We start from the raw sequence: 15,953 nt of genomic DNA on the forward strand, positions 1-15,953 counted from the left end.
TCACTACCAAGATTATTTCCCGTTATTAATGCTTAGTTGCTTACAAGAAACACTTAAATATATTCATAAATATGTTTTATTTTTTCAAAAAGACGCAGTCACTCGTAGTTACGATATCGACAGATAGGGAGGCGGAGAAAAGGAAACAACTGACTTGATGGAAGACAAGTCCAGAGAATACAAAAAACGATCCCTGTGTTGGAGAGGATGGACGGTTGGCGGTACCGTTTTTATGAAAGCAGTCCCTCTCTTTTAACTTGACGTTTTGGGTATTATCTGGAGGCCGTCACGGTCCGGTATTTTTTATGGGATAACTCGGTGAGAAGGTCAGATGAATTTGTTTGGCCTATGCCTTAACGGGGATGTGGCAAGAGCATGCTGATGGAAGCTTGTAGGTGTCAATGAAGATGCCCTTGTGCGCATCGCAAGGGTCGAAGGAGAGCATGCGATGAACGGTGTGCTTTTGCAGGCATTTGCTGAAGTGGCAAGGAGCCAAGGTGCGGCAAGCGGCTTCTGGGAACAAGCAAGTCTCTGTCCGCTGGGTCTGCGTGTAGGTGGGCCAGGCGATGTCCTGGACGATGACACGCCATTCGCCAGCAGTGTTCTTGGCACGAAGGGGGCGAGAATAAGCAACGTCGCTGGGGCAGATGAAACCCTCACCGCCGACCCAGTTGCCCTCGTCGAATTGCTTGCCATTGTAGAAAGAGTAATCAAATTTCTCTTCTTGTTCTTTGCTGATTCCATCGACTAAATCTTTGGCGGATTGGTCGGCAACGTCAGCGTATTTCTTGAGGACTAAAGGATCATAGTCGATGGCATACTATTGAAATGCAACGAAGTTTCAGTTAAAAAGAGAAGGTAGAAGCCAAGAAGAATGAGCAGTACCTTGACTTCGTAGACGGGGTATTCCTCGTCAGTCAGACACCAGTGACCGGTGGAATTTTCAGCGCATTTAGGAGCGGCTTTAGGGTCACAGTACTTGGGGTAGGCTGGGTGAGCTGGATAAGATGGGTAAGACGGATCTATACAAGATAAAATCAAGATGAAATTATAGTTTCAGATTATTCAAAGGAACAAATATCATCGTACATGATGGTTTGCTGTATGAGGGATACTGTGGCTCAGGATACGCTGGCTTGTAGGCGGGGTACTCTGGTTTGTATGACGGCCTTTGATTGTTGCAAGTCAGAGAAACGCAAACAAAAAAGATTTGGTTCGACTTCATATCTAGGAGAATAGCAAAACTAAATTTACCTGTACTGCTCTGCTGCAGTCAAATCTTCAGCCCAAGTGCCAACTGCGCAAAACAACAAAATTGCCTGTCAAAAATTCAGAAAATGTTTTAAATTCAGATGCTTGGTATTCTCTTTTAGTATAACAATAGACTCAGAAACTAATTCAAGTACCACTTACCACTGCAAAAGACATGCTTAAAGATGACTCAAGATAACAGGAGTTGTACAGGAATAGAGGTGCTGTACGAGCACAGAGAACTCCTTGAGTGATCTGTGTTGTTTTGACCAACTGGTTTGTGCTTTTATAGCAAAGCTGTAGGTTGGACTTGGTTCGCTTCACATAAGCAAGCCTCGCCTCCAGACCAATCGATGTAAACGGGGCTGTCTTAACGTATTCAGTTAGAAATCTCTGAAAAACACTAGTCCTTCTCAACTCTCTCCGCATCGTCACGCAAAAATATTAAAATTTGGTGGTGTCTTCAGCAATCGCCAAGGCCGAATTCGCTTTCACTAAAAATTGCACACTGCTGTACGTTTTAGTGACCAATGTTTTTCATAGTTTGTAGGTTCCCTCCAATGATGAACTGTATGCAAGCGTTTGTTGAACAAGACGAACGTAGAGAAAATCCATACCCCAAAAGTGTTCATAATTTCCAAGGCGACTGGACTTTCACAAGTCCTTCTACCAGAAGAAAAGGGGAGTATCCATTGGTTAATATGGAACGAGGCAGAACAAAGTCTCGTGGTATAAAAGCTCAGGCTGTCATTGCAGTTCAGCACATCGTCTTCTTCGTTCGATTTCTACTTTCTGCAGTTTCTTGGCAGCTCAGTCACATACTCGCCATCATGTCTACGTCTTACCATTTCTTGGTAATTAAATAATCTTTACTCGTATCCCAATTTGGCTCAAATTAATTGGCTTTTCCGTCCGTTTAATCGAATTCTAGATCTTCTTCGGTATGGGTGTTGTGGCTGTAATGGGCAACAATTACAAGGCGCCTTACCATCAACCCAAATACGAGCCAGAGATCCCTGCCTGTTCCAAGAACACGACCAAGAATTGGTGCCTGGAAGATTCCGAATATCCAGCCTATGAAGTCGTTTACGAGCTGGACAAACATTATGAAGCCGTTGTGGCTCTGTACAAGAACGTCGTCGCCGAAACGGCCAACTCGGTCGATACCCTCAGCAAATTGGAACAGGAGACTTACCTTTGCCCCAGCGAAACTTCTTACGTCCAGCCGCTACGTGCAGTCAACACCAAAGGCAAATGGCGTGTCATCATCAACAAAGTCGAATCTTATGGCATCAAATACGATCAACATGCCCGCATTGAAGAATGTGAAGATGATGCTGCTGGAAAGGCCTGCCCATTGGTGCCCACCTGTTACGAGTCGAAATGCCTTGCAAAAGAGCATTTACCACCGTTTCCTCGTCTACGATCCCACCGATTATTATTTCCCATTCGCCATTGAAACTTTCAAATTGCCCGCATCTTGCGCCTGTTTCGTTGGAGCTTTCAAACTCTAAAAGACTTCTACCATCTTCCTCTATCTTTCCCTTTCCTACTTCTTTTCCAACCAAAGTTCGGTCCAAACGATCCCTGTGATATTTTTTGTAAAACATCTCTGCGCTCCACAGTCGACTCTTCGTGAACAAATGAAAGACTCACGGTGAAGCGCAAAGGTTGGCGGTACCATCAACAACGAAAGACGAAACATCGAAATGAAAGCAGTCCCTCATCACCACCACAACAACAACGTGGCTTATTTAATAATTAAATATATTTTCTGATAAAATGTTTGTATGCTTAAATCCTCGTGTGTTGCTCCCTCACGACATTACGTCCTCGGCAAATAATAAAATAGTCTTATACCCAACTTTATTCTTGTCCTCGATTTTTTCCTTCACATTACTAACGTACATTTAAATTCGGTTTGAAAAAGATACACTCTCTCTTTTACCTCTATGAAAATAGTTAATCGGCGTCCACACGTTGAGTTTACCTGGCTGTGTTAAGGCACCAGATGAAACTTTTTGTGCTACAGACTTGTGCTATCGACGAAACCAACCGTCCGTGTCCAGAGTCCAAATGACACTGTTGCATCATATTTATGTCCACAAGAGGAAAGGTCAACAAATTATTGTTTTCTCTCTCTGCCTTAGGTATTTAAGTCTTTTGAGAATAACATGAGAGGGGAAGGGGCTGATAGGCGGCTATGGTTATGGTAGTGGCAAACACCATAACGCCGTTCTCCAGCTTGATTTTCTATTGCTATTTAGATCATTAACAAGCTAACAGAAAACTATTCTTCTTATTAGCCGAATACGGTGATATCAATTGAAGAAACCAAACGTTCGCTCCAAGTATGTCATTAGAAAAAGTTAGCATGAAATTCTAAGGCAGATCCATAGTGTCCTAGAAACCTTGTCTTACGTAGCTCAATCATCGATTTGCTGTTCTACCAAATTGATGCATAAACCGATAGAGGTATCATAATAAGCCACTGCACTCGGTAATACTGGCAATAAAATCAATTGAAATATTCATAAATAATTTTGTATTGTTTGACATGAACTCTCAGTTGCTCGCGAACACGACGACAGTGGGAAGAAGGGAAAGACAAAGAGTGAAAGGATAGACTCGGAGGACTTGATGGAAGTCCAGAGAATACAGAAAACGATCCCTGTGTTGGAGAGGATATTGACGGTTGGCGGAACCGGTTTTAATTGAAAGCAGTCCCTCTCTTTTAACTTGACGTTTTGGGTATTATCTGGAGGCCGTTTGGGGTCCAAGATTAGACAGGCTAGCAGTGCCTTTATGGGGTAGGTGAAGTCGGGCATGGTCTTTAATCAGGTGGGTTTGTTGTTGATCTTATTAGTCAGCTTATGCCTTGACGGGGATGTGGCAAGAGCAAGCTGATGGAAGCTTGTAGGTGTCGATAAAGACACCCCTGCGCTCATCGCAAGGGTCGAAAGAGAGCATGCGATGAACGGTGTGCTTCTGCAGGCATTTGCTGAAGTGGCAAGGAGCCAAGGTGCGGCAAGCGGCTTCTGGGAACAAGCAAGTCTCTGTCCGCTGGGTCTGCGTGTAGGTGGGCCAGGCAATGTCCTGGACGATGACACGCCATTCACCAGCAGTGTTCTTGGCACGAAGGGGACGAGAATAAGCGACGTCACTGGGACAGATGAAACCTTCACCACCGACCCAGTTGCCCTCGTCGAATTGCTTTCCTTTGTAGAAAGAGTAATCGAATTTCTCCTCTTGTTCTTTGCTGACTCCATCAACCAGATCGTTAGCGGATTGGTCGGCAACGTCAGCGTATTTCTTGAGGACTAAAGGATCGTAGTCGATGGCATACTATTGAAAAGCAATTATAATTTAGTTAAGGCGATTAAGTAGAAGCCAAGAAGAATGAGCAGTACCTTGACTTCGTAGACGGGGTATTCCTCGTCAGTCAGACACCAGTGACCGGTGGAATTTTCAGCGCATTTAGGAGCGGCTTTAGGATCGCAATACTTGGGGTAGGCTGGGTAAGACGGGTACGATGGGTAGGATGGATCTATGAAACCAAGATCCAAAATAAACTTAAATTTCCTTAACCACTTTACTGTAACAATCAATTCTTACAGGCTGGTTTGCTGTAAGACGGATACGATGGGTACGCTGGCTGGTAAGAGGGGTACTCGGGTTTGTAAGCCGGTCTGTTGTTTCAAAAGAGAAAAGAAAAAAATGACTTTTCTGGCCAGTGGAAACAGGGCATGATGTAACATGGAAATGAATTCCTACCTGTACTGCTCTTCAGCAGCCAAATCTTCAGCCCAGGCGCCGACAGCGCAAAACAACAAAATCGCCTGTCAAAATGTCAATCAGTTTTCATTGAAATTCTTAACGTTGATAGTGAGTAAACAATGATAAAGGGCTTTCACTCACCACCGCAAGAGACATGCCGGATGGATTAAAGGTAAAAAGGAGGTGAAAAATACAGGAGTAAGAAGGAATTGTTCTGCGAGCACTGAGAGCTCCTTGAGTGTGTTCTGTGTTTGCCTGACCAACTGATCCCGTCTTTTATAGTCACCAGCACGTCGATTGGACTACGCCCTTCACTCAGCTAAAAGATGTTCTCAAGACCCAATGGAAACACAAGGGCGGTCTTTAACGTAGAAATCTCTCTCGCAACTCTCTCCAGCTTTATCGCCTCCCAAAAATACTATATTCCCCTTTTTTTAAAACTTTCACTTTAGTCATCAGCATTCGGGCATCCCCATCAACAGTTTCTTGTGTTTTTTTTTGCAGGTGTTGCTGGAAGATGAACTTGACCATCGCATTACCACCCCAAGAACCGTAACTGCGTTGTAGAAAACAGAAATTGCAATCATGTATGACCTACTATAGCCATAACCGCATTAAGACTATCATTGCGTCCCGTGCAGTTTCACACCGACATGGATCAAGACAATAAGAACATGTGATTAGAAAGTGGGTCTATATTATTAGACTACTTACCTGTGCAAAAGTTTTATTTAGAGTTGAATTATTGCGCGTTTTCGTTCACGGTGTACACGTTTAATGACCTGGCCGAAAGTAGGTAATCTCATTCAAGTGTAGGTGTGTGAAATGGAGACAGGCCATTGCAAGGTGAATTCGAATTCGCCTTGACTAATTACTCTACCCCATAACGAATGAAAAGTTAACCCGTCAAGGCTGGTAGTCTTTTATTAGATGTGAGGTCCAATTATTTAATTTCAAGTACGATCTCCTTCATGGGCGTGTATAGCTACATAAAAACGGGCTATTCTGGTAGAACAACATTTCATCGCTCCACATCGTATACCACAAACTAAATAAACGTACCAGACCGACAAATGTCCTATCATATCAACCCAATCCCATTCCCAGGTGTTAAACTATTAATTTTTTTGTATGTGTGTATCGATTAAACCTGTTTTCGCGTAAATTGATGTTCCGCAAATCATTATGCGAAGCCAAGTGTTTTAGCCAATGAACAGGGATTTCTTTCCCGAGCTCTAGCCGAACGAAATCACGATTCTAATCATTTTTGCATGAGAATTCAAAGCCCCACCTTAGTCATTTCGATCGTTGTCATTTTGACATCGTTTTTTCTCTTCTCGTCCGTGACGGAATGCGTTCACGTTTGCGTAACACAGCACACAATCAACATTGCACTAGCTCCATAATGAGCTGCGGACCGTTATTCTTTCAAAGAAAAATATGACCGCATGTTGCGCAGGCCGACTGTTTTTTTGTTACGTTGGCTCTTTCGGCTGTTCTACCAAAGTGTATATAGACGATGACCTTGCTCCTGGCTCACGATGAGAATAGAGGGAGGAGGCCTACATTATACGTCGCGTTCTCTCCCGATTCTTTTCGCTTATTATTTTTCGCTCTCCAATCGTTATGGAGTACGGTCGTAAATAAGATAAGAGCGGAGAAATTGTAACCGTTCGGACAAGCTTTTCTTAATAGTATAGATATAACTAACCAGAAAGGCAACACAACCGCAATGGCAGGCCTTCGAAATATCCTCGGGTGTTACCTAAGCTATAACAACGTCTTGCTACGTGAATATTACGTCTAGCATGCATACACTTTTTAGAAAATTGTCCGGGAGATGGAAACAAAACAACAACAAAAAATATTCATTTCTTTTAAAAAGGAAACACCTTCATTTATGTTTATCGAAAGTCGGTTTTGTTATTGTTTTCCTACGCCGATTTACGGGGTCACGATTGAGAATCATAACAAGCTAATTTACTTGCATAGACACCTTTCGCCTAATAAATAGTTTAATCTGTGTGAATTGGGTATAGAACAATGATGACTCCCCCCTGTCGATACACAGCAGTCTGACATCATTTAATTGCGGCCGTTATACAAAAGGTGTGGTTCGTGAATAAAACACGAATTCATTCACCTACGTTTCAGCTTTGTGAGCAAAGTCTTTATCCAGTTCATGGCGTTGATTCCAACTGAACTTTGGCACACATTTTTCCAATTGTGTTCGGTTTCCCATCTATAAATGACGTCCCACGTGAACTTCAAGATGAACCCTGATGATGTCACACACTTTCCCTTTTTTAAAAGAAACAATTCGAAATGTTTCGTGCGTGTTTTTTCTTCGACGGGACGATAATAACGGCTCGCATACATGCATACATTTTTCATCAATTTATGACCACGATTGTCGTACAACTGCCGTGGAAAGTCGTTGCTAGAGTGTCGTGTAAACGTCTCGTCGAAAATGAGACAGGGCACAGGTCTGAAAATGACAGAGACTCACGATTACGATGTCATGTGCTGTCGACTGTCTTTCGGTCACGGCCGATTTCACGTGGGCATGGTGTTTAACCACACACGGATGAAATAAACGCATCCTATACTTCAATGCTCCCGCGATCTCCTTTATTGCGTAGAAAATGCACGTTATTTCAGAATTCAAGCAGATTTAAAAGCACTTTCCTTCTTCATCTTGTAGCTAGTGGAATTAGAATTAAGTCTCCCGTGTAAGAAGACCTTCCATTCTTTGAATTTATTGGTCGGGACGCGGATAGCCTCCAGTTTGTGCGCTTTTGTTTTGAAAACTATTTACGAACGGTTCGACTCTATAAATCACCAATTCCCAAGGTCAGACTATATCATCCAATCGGCCGTTTAGCTTCATTTGCTATACAGAGTTAGTAGCCTACATTTTTTTGTTTTTGTTTTCCCATACATAGAGAGAACATTTCTAACAGAGTCTCTGGTTGTTGAGCATGCAACTGCGGCCCCGAAACGTTGTTTTATGCACAGCAACCGCAAGGTAATCATCGGCTACATAAAAATGCAGCTATTTCTAGTCTGCCGTTGTCCATCGGGAAAACTAAAGTTCGAGTTTTCACCGTTTAGCAGAATAGAGAGCTTCGTCATTTGCCGAGCACCTGTTGCTATATTTCAGCCGATGAATTAAAAAACAAAACAAAAACTGTCAGGGAAAATGGAAAGTAGAAGAGAAACAGTTTCGTATGCTTAATGTTGGTGCCGGTGCAAGAAAAAGAACCACGTAAAATTTGAGAAAAACAAAAATATGCGCACGAAACAATACAACAACGCCAGCACCTTCGCATTTTTCAAATGAGTATAAAAACGTGAGGCTCTTAAACTTTTCCTCGTGAGGCATTTTTATATACCTTATAGTTATGTACCATTACGTAAAGGCTGCGCCATACGATCGTGACTGTTACGTAGTGCGTTGTGCCCACTTGACTGAAACCGGATAAAAAAACGCGGTAGCTCAAATAAACAAAACAAAACAACAGAAAAAAAAACTTTCCCTTTCATCTTTTTATTGTCGTGTCCCTTCTAGCACCTCATATCATTTACTACGATTAACTAGCAACGCATAAAAAGGTGGAAGACAATGAAAAAGAGACAAGTCTGTTTTTTATTTTAATCCGGTACAAATAACACCTGGACGAGAAAAGCCAATAGTCCGTCGGCGACGGGCCGTGACTGACGGTCGTAGCCACGCGATCGTTAAAAAAAAAATCATTTTCAACATAAACTACAGTATATAGACACATCACGAAAGGGAGTCGTATAAATCCGAGTACCGGCCTTACGTTTAATGCGCGTAATTGCCAATTTCGGTACAATGCAGGTAGGGAAAGCTAACGTTTTTCTTCCGCTCAGGGTCGAAAAATTGGCCAATAAAAATGTACAAGGACAACACACCTGTCGAATTAAACATAGTTTCTTAAGCATGCGACTTTGCCGCGGTCGTTTTTCCGCACAATGTGTGGCGCATTTAGAAGCTAACAAAAAACTGTATAGCGGTCATAAAAAGATCAATTGCGTGAATGAGTTTCATCAATGGCCGATTGAGCGATGTAATTCCCCGCACTTCATAATAAGAAAACAGATCATTCTCACGTGCGTAAAGAACGCCGTACGGAAAAAAAAACCAATGCGTTAAATCCAATTTTTCGGACATTAACTGATTGTTTGGTGTTGATCGGTAGCGCTGGGATGTTGTGGATGACCGTATCGAAATCGTTAGCCTCCCACGTTCACACGATAAAATTTCGATTTCTTCTAGAAATCCAATTAAACTAGGCTGTCATCGAGAACGAAATATTTAGGTTAGGGCATACTCTCCCATGAATTTCCGTTATGGAACATGATCAGGAGGACAGGGAGCGATGCGCAGCAACGGACACGGTAGGATCTTTTACGCTGGAAAATGAAAATATGTAGACAATAGCCAAACCTACGTGACGCCGATTGGTTTACAAATCAGAGGCGCTTTCACCCGTTCACGCACGACGTCAAGGTCGCTGTTGCACGCGGGACGTCTTGTGAATTTTTCTGTGGTGGGATGAGCAAATTTTGTTATGGACTATACACTACACCCTAGACAGGCGTGTGTGTAGTATTGATGGGCGTTTGGTTATTGGGCCATTAGTTTTGCGGCGCTATGCTAATGTTGCAGCGACGTGAGGCCTACAAGGACGTTACTCGACAGGGAGTCGGTGAACGAAGAGAAACTTTTACTTGTATTATTAATGAATTTATGCACGTGCTTCTTCCTTATTTAAATAAACATGACTTCCAATCTAAATGCCATGGCGTATTGACAGTCAAAGTGGAGAAAAGGGAATGATGATTATACGGTGGCAAGGTGATGTGTTTCCATTTTGCATTAGAACGTCTAACATTGAAAATGCTGTCCTCCATTTTAAATTGACGAAACGTAAGCATAAACGAATGCTAAAAAATTTGATATACAAAGCGTTTGCTGAAATGAATAAATTATATTCTTTCTTCTCCAAACGTACGAATATTAAAACTGTTGGTCATCCCGCATTACAATATTCTATTATGGTATTTTCTCCATGTCCGTTAGAAATCCAAAAGAATGAAATTAAAGAATATCTCCGAATTTATTTCGATTACAAAATTTTCGTGAGCGAGCAACACATAAGAATTCTACACAAACATTCAAAGAAGAGAGTCACGAATTATAGAAAAATATTTGAATTATTAAATAAGCCACGGTGTTGTGGTGATGTGACGAGGGACTGCTTTCATTTCCATGGATTTTCGTTGTTGATGGTACCGCCAACCTTTGCGCTCCACCGTGAGTCTTTCATTTGTTCACGAAGAGTCGACTGTGAAGCGCAGAGATGTTTTACAAAAAATATCACAGGGATCGTTTGGACTGAACTTTGGTTGGAAAAGAAGTAGGAAAGGGAAAGATAGAGGAAGATGGTACGTAGAAGTCTTTAGAGTTTGAAAGCTCCAACGAAACAAGCGCAGGATGCGGGCAATTTGAAAGTTTCAATGGCGAATGGGAAATAATAATCGGTGGGATCGTAGACGAGGAAACGGTGGTAAATGCTCTTTTGCAGGCATTTTGACTCGTAACAGGTGGGCACCAATGGGCAGGCCTTTCCAGCAGCATCATCTTCACATTCTTCAATGCGGGCATGTTGATCGTATTTGATGCCATAAGATTCGACTTTGTTGATGATGACACGCCATTTGCCTTTGGTGTTGACTGCACGGTAGCGGCTGGACGTAAGAAGTTTCGCTGGGGCAAAGGTAAGTCTCCTGTTCCAATTTGCTGAGGGTATCGACCGAGTTGGCCGTTTCGGCGACGACGTTCTTGTACAGAGCCACAACGGCTTCGTAATGTTTGTCCAGCTCGTAAACGACTTCATAGGCTGGATATTCGGAATCTTCCAGGCACCAATTCTTGGTCGTGTTCTTGGAACAGGCAGGGATCTCTGGCTCGTATTTGGGTTGATGGTAAGGCGCCTTGTAATTGTTGCCCATTACAGCCACAACACCCATACCGAGAAGGATCTGCAAAACGTTTAATAAAGCAAATTGAATTAACCTGAAACACCACACCAGAAGTAAGTGACTCATTTACCAAAAAATGGTACGAGAGTGACATGGTTTGGATTTCGTGACTGTGCACAGGACCGTCAGAAAATTGGAAGATGAAATCGACTGAAGAAGACGATGTGCTGGTTTGTTGCGACCGTCCCGTCTTTTATACCGGGACACTTTTGATGGCCTTACTAAATGACGACTCCCACCTGTAGTAGGTATACGCCCCTCTTTTACCTCTTAGTACGCCAATAATCGAGAAGCAGCGAGTGCGTGGAGGGCATTTTCACTTTTCCTCTCTTTCGTGCCCAACGCTTTGCAGAATCGCCTGGCGTTGTAGGGAAACCCTTCAGTCACAGCAGCACGCAAAGAAACAGCCTTGAGAAAAAGCTCTTTTCTCATTTCGAGGTTAGTAGGTGAAGAAAAAAGCGATGGCTGGCTGATTCTCGCTCATTCCAACACGTTTGCGGCTCTGCTATGGCTGATCGGGCAACGTAACGAAACAAGTACGAAATGTGCATGTGCCCTCTATTGCATCTCTTTGTTGTGAACCCCGAGCAGCTGCGTGAATCTGAATCGATAACCGTGAAGACCACACCCTGAATTAGTACCCGCGCTGTTATTCTTGTCTTTTGTTTTGCACGCAGGGCACTCTCACTTTCTGATTCATCATATTCGTATAGTAACAGTCCCTCTTTTTGTTTCATATTTCGCTCGTGTCGCTCTGTGGCATAGTTCTCGAATCTCTCCATGCCACTTATTTATTGTACTACTATACTTTGTGTCTGGACGAATTATTAGAATTGCCAAACTTTCTAGAATTGTACGAAACTTCTTAAGTACATTTGGTTTTTCGACTTGCAAATAGCCAAGGAGATTTCACGCTTCGGCTAAAGCTGCAAGTTGAGAACAATTCCGTGTCTGTGCAACAATTATGTTGTTCATGTCCCTGATCTATTTATTATCGTCGCAGTTTTCAGTCAGCAAATAACGCGTCCCGAAATATCGTCAGTTTAGAGGCAAATCGATAACGTAACATCGTCGGAAAAAAACTTTCTGTTTTCCCACATTTCGTATAAATTTTTGCTTTTCAATCATCCGAAAATTCTGCCTTCCTTGTTGCGTCTCGTATTTTGCCATTGTGGGTAAATATGCAACACACCACGTAGAAATAGCCATACTTATCTTCGCATTGAGGGACGACATAAGAACTTACGAGACTTTCCACAGTTTGAAAATGCATTTATTCCTTTTTCAGTCTGGTCTGGAATTCACGCTGCGTTTACGCTACCAAAGTCACGCTGCATTTACGCTACCAAGTTCACGCTCACCGATCAAGGCTACATGAAATCCATATTGCTAAACGGATGTGCCAGCCTATCAAGTTAGACCAGCCATATTTTTATTTTATGCTTTCATCTTCGTTGCAACAAGGATACAATATGAGGCATGCAGAATTATAGGACGCGTGAATGCGATCTCAAATGGATGTTTTTACAAGTTCATTAGAGCGGGCCGATAAAACATTTGTTCCAAGTTTCTGATATCGGTTCATCGATTGTTCTATTGACTGTTGACGATTCGCAGTCAATGCACCGTGATGTTCGAAATGAATCTCAGTTTCTAAAGCTTTCCATCCATGTGGTTTTTTGTACTGATGTCGGAGATTCCGAAAAAAACCCAGTACCAAAACCAGGAAGAAAGTGGACATCTGTTTTTTATTTTCCATCAAATTTTCTATCGCAAGATTTGTGCAATGTCCATCTTCAATGATTGCCTCATCTGCATAGTGGGTGAAAACAAGCTTCCACTGAGATGGTGGTGAAGATGTGGTGGAAAATGAAAAGATGACTTCGATACAGCAAAAGAAAAAAGTCTTTACTGTTTGGATTATTCATTGCCCGTCAGTCGAGAGGTGCAGTGTAGTTTTGCACGTAAATCTCGATCCTGCTGGAAATATGAAACTCATCGTGGTAAGTTTAAAGCATCTTCATTTAATTTTAATCTTGTAAAAATCGATTCATGTTGTAGGGAACGGTTTGTCTGTGTCTCGTTCACCTGGGCAGAGCTGCCCTTTGGAGTGCTCCATTAAACCCAGATCAAGATCACGACAGTTTGGATTGGCGGCCAATTGTTGAGCGTTATTCTAGACGGATAAACCACACACAGTTTGAGGCACTCGGTGTTGACGTTAAACAGAACTCATCTCTATTTTCGTTCTTCCATACAAATAAAATTGAAGATACGCAATCCAGAAAGACATTTTGCAATCCAACAGCACCACCGAAATGCGTCGACAAAACGTTTGGCTTCTGTTTAAGTGATAGTGATTACCCAGAAGACGAAATCAAAGTAAGCAAAGGCTCAAGTTGCAATAGACTAACATTATTTTTGTACCTTATTTCTTCGTAGGTGGCTACAGAATTTTCTGAAATAGCCAATGCGTTTACCTATAAACTAGTTGACAATTCAGTTGACACAGAGCTGGAATACGGACATAAAAAGAGTAGCTGTTCATCGGTTAGTCTTTTAGTTAAACCTCTACGTGTACGTAACGTTAACGGGCATTGGCGAGTGATTGTTCAAGAAGCCAGTGACATCTTTCAACGAGAAAGGGTTGTCCTTTGTGTCAATCCGGATGAATATTGTCAAATTCCGGAATATTTTGGCCACGTCTATTGTTACAGGAGCCGCTGCAGCCAGCAGTTCCTCGTTCGAGAACTTTTAGCTTTTGATCCTTGTAATCTGGAACGTGGTGTCTTTGTTGATTCTTTCAAATTACAATCGGCCTGTAGTTGTCGTTTTTCACGAACGGCTTGTTAGCCAATCCTGTCCATTAGTTTTAGCCGTATTCGGCTTCTATTTTTGTTTTCGTATATTTTTTTTCTGTTCATTTTCTTGTTTTATCATTTTCAACGCAAGAAATATAAAACAAATTTTGTGGTTGTGTTATGATTTGTATTTCTTTTCCGTTGAATTTGCTGTCAAAGTTATCTGCGTAGTTTCTCTGTCTCAAAATTTGTAAGGAAGGGTTGGGGCAAAAGGCGCTTCGCCATTGGTCAAATCTCAAAAGCGATGGCCGCTTTTCGACCCCTTCCTCTTTTTTGGCCTCCATTAGTTTTCCACCCCTCACGAGATAGCCAGTTGGGCTGATACAATGGTCCTGTTCGGTTCGCTGGACATCAAGAAAAGAGGTTAAATATGGAAAATAAAGTAAAAGTTCTACTTGTTAAGGTTTATTACGGTATAAAATGGAAAAAGGCGTAGTTTTCCAGACTTGTGTTTGATTTCCTGTTCTATCTTGACCTTCAGCTGGCGATTCCAGTAGATGGCAGCACTTATCAGCAGGCTGAAACGTCAAAAAAAAAAAAAAAAAAATAATTGAAATTGAAGGTAAAAAGTAAATAATGTTAATCTAGACGTAATAATCCCTCTCAAACAACAGGTGACTTTGTTTTAAAAAAAAGATTGTAGTGTGTGGCTGTTAAATAGAAACTGTAATTTCAGTAATTGTAAGGTCAAAATGGGATACAATCAAAACGCTTCTTCTTGTTTTGGCAGATTCAATACCATTTAAACCTAGCTTAACTAGAAATCACATTAAAGGGGTTACAATTATTATTTTTATATTATATAAATTTAAGAAAAATTCCAATTTATTATCTGTTGGGGAAAATTACAAACATGCACAAGAGGAATCCTGCTAAAACAATTTTACAGCAAATTCATTTTGTAGAAATCCACATGTAGTATCTTTAATTATTAAATAATCCATGGTGTTGAGAAGGGACTGCTTTCATTGGGATGTTTTTTTGTTGTTGTGATACCGCCAACCTTTGCGCTCCACCGTGAGTCTTTCATTTGTTCACGAAGAGTCGACTGTGAAGCACAGAGACGTTTTACAAAAAATATAACAGGGATCATTTTGACTGAACTTTGGTTGGAAAAGAAGTAAGAAAAGAAAAGATAGAAGAGGATGGTAAAAGACTAGAGTTTGAAAGCTCCAACGAAACAGGCGCAGGATACGGGCAACTTGAAAGTTTCAATGGCGAATGGGAAATAATAATCGGTGGGATCGTAGACGAGGAAACGGTGGTAAATGCTCTTTTGCAGGCATTTCGACTCGTAACAGGTGGGCACCAATGGGCAGGCCTTTCCAGCAGCATCATCTTCACATTCTTCAATGCGGGCATGTTGATCGTATTTGATGCCATAAGATTCGACTTTGTTGATGATGACACGCCATTTGCCTTTGGTGTTGACTGCACGTAGCGGCTGGACGTAAGAAGTTTCGCTGGGGCAAAGGTAAGTCTCCTGTTCCAATTTGCTGAGGGTATCGACCGAGTTGGCCGTTTCGGCGACGACGTTCTTGTACAAGGCCACAACAGCTTCGTAATGTTTGTCCAGCTCGTAAACGACTTCATAGGCTGGATATTCGGAATCTTCCAGGCACCAATTCTTGGTCGTGTTCTTGGAACAGGCGGGAATCTCTGGCCCATATTTGGGTTCGTATTTGGGTTGATGGTAAGGTGCCTTGTAGTTGTTGCCCATTGCAACACTCAAACCAAGCAAGATCTGCAAATGTTTGAATTGTAAAAATTGCCGGGATTGAAAATCACACGTAAGTTTGAATGTTATTCAATTACCAAATAATGGAAGAAAAGAGACATTGTTAAGCTACGGTGCGATGCAGAAGGATGTGAAACAAATGATAGAAATCGACTGGTGAGGACGGTGTGCTAGACTGTTGTGATCGTACGAGCTTATATACCCGGGTGTGATGCAACGGCGTCCTCCAACTGAACCTTTTCTTTACTAAATGG

The 15,953-nt window shown here is 42.0% G+C and overlaps 4 protein-coding genes, 1 non-coding gene and 1 pseudogene across 5 annotated transcripts; 2 read left to right on the plus strand and 4 right to left on the minus strand.

Moving 5' to 3' along the window:
• Nucleotides 1-58: 58 nt before the first annotated feature.
• On the minus strand, nucleotides 59-1,565 carry LOC116931742 (neurotrophin 1). The gene is made up of 5 exons (XM_032939382.2): nucleotides 1,414-1,565; nucleotides 1,255-1,319; nucleotides 1,090-1,169; nucleotides 886-1,022; nucleotides 59-820 (listed from the first exon to the last, which is right to left on the minus strand). Exons 1-5 carry the CDS (start codon nucleotides 1,426-1,428, stop codon nucleotides 347-349), a joined length of 771 nt encoding a protein of 256 aa, XP_032795273.1. The 5' UTR covers nucleotides 1,429-1,565; the 3' UTR covers nucleotides 59-346.
• A 372-nt stretch (nucleotides 1,566-1,937) lies between these two features.
• On the plus strand, nucleotides 1,938-3,115 carry LOC116931746. Its single transcript, XR_006652289.1, has 2 exons — nucleotides 1,938-2,105; nucleotides 2,183-3,115. It is a non-coding gene; the product is annotated as an uncharacterized LOC116931746 (transcript).
• A 664-nt stretch (nucleotides 3,116-3,779) lies between these two features.
• On the minus strand, nucleotides 3,780-5,324 carry LOC123466562 (neurotrophin 1-like). The gene is made up of 5 exons (XM_045180291.1): nucleotides 5,170-5,324; nucleotides 5,026-5,090; nucleotides 4,867-4,940; nucleotides 4,662-4,798; nucleotides 3,780-4,596 (listed from the first exon to the last, which is right to left on the minus strand). The coding sequence occupies exons 1-5, from the start codon at nucleotides 5,182-5,184 to the stop codon at nucleotides 4,123-4,125; spliced, it is 765 nt and encodes a 254-aa protein (XP_045036226.1). The 5' UTR covers nucleotides 5,185-5,324; the 3' UTR covers nucleotides 3,780-4,122.
• A 4,832-nt stretch (nucleotides 5,325-10,156) lies between these two features.
• On the minus strand, nucleotides 10,157-11,331 carry LOC123477061 (annotated as a pseudogene).
• Nucleotides 11,332-11,442: 111 nt separating this feature from the next.
• On the plus strand, nucleotides 11,443-13,953 carry LOC116931748. Its single transcript, XM_045180296.1, has 3 exons — nucleotides 11,443-13,103; nucleotides 13,162-13,482; nucleotides 13,543-13,953. Exons 1-3 carry the CDS (start codon nucleotides 12,978-12,980, stop codon nucleotides 13,951-13,953), a joined length of 858 nt encoding a protein of 285 aa, XP_045036231.1. The 5' UTR covers nucleotides 11,443-12,977.
• Nucleotides 13,954-14,764: 811 nt separating this feature from the next.
• On the minus strand, nucleotides 14,765-15,912 carry LOC116931758. Its single transcript, XM_045180300.1, has 2 exons — nucleotides 15,777-15,912; nucleotides 14,765-15,705 (listed from the first exon to the last, which is right to left on the minus strand). The coding sequence occupies exons 1-2, from the start codon at nucleotides 15,798-15,800 to the stop codon at nucleotides 15,118-15,120; spliced, it is 612 nt and encodes a 203-aa protein (XP_045036235.1). The 5' UTR covers nucleotides 15,801-15,912; the 3' UTR covers nucleotides 14,765-15,117.
• Nucleotides 15,913-15,953: the final 41 nt, after the last annotated feature.

Source organism: Daphnia magna, linkage group LG10, assembly GCF_020631705.1.
Source record: "Daphnia magna isolate NIES linkage group LG10, ASM2063170v1.1, whole genome shotgun sequence".
NCBI classification, from domain to species: domain Eukaryota; kingdom Metazoa; phylum Arthropoda; class Branchiopoda; order Diplostraca; family Daphniidae; genus Daphnia; species Daphnia magna.

Coding starts and splice junctions, on each gene's coding strand:
- LOC116931748 (XM_045180296.1), top strand. CDS start 12,978: ATGACTTCGATACAGCAAAAGAAAAAAGTCTTTACTGTTTGGATTATT. Junction 13,104..13,161: donor GAAATATGAAACTCATCGTG/GTAAGTTTAAAG, acceptor TTCATGTTGTAG/GGAACGGTTTGTCTGTGTCT. Junction 13,483..13,542: donor ACCCAGAAGACGAAATCAAA/GTAAGCAAAGGC, acceptor ATTTCTTCGTAG/GTGGCTACAGAATTTTCTGA.
- LOC123466562 (XM_045180291.1), bottom strand. Junction 4,941..5,025: donor GCTGCTGAAGAGCAGTACAG/GTAGGAATTCAT, acceptor TTGAAACAACAG/ACCGGCTTACAAACCCGAGT. Junction 4,597..4,661: donor ACCCCGTCTACGAAGTCAAG/GTACTGCTCATT, acceptor GCTTTTCAATAG/TATGCCATCGACTACGATCC.
- LOC116931758 (XM_045180300.1), bottom strand. CDS start 15,800: ATGTCTCTTTTCTTCCATTATTTG. Junction 15,706..15,776: donor CTCTTTTCTTCCATTATTTG/GTAATTGAATAA, acceptor AAACATTTGCAG/ATCTTGCTTGGTTTGAGTGT.
- LOC116931742 (XM_032939382.2), bottom strand. Junction 1,023..1,089: donor CTCATACAGCAAACCATCAT/GTACGATGATAT, acceptor TATCTTGTATAG/ATCCGTCTTACCCATCTTAT. Junction 821..885: donor ACCCCGTCTACGAAGTCAAG/GTACTGCTCATT, acceptor GCATTTCAATAG/TATGCCATCGACTATGATCC.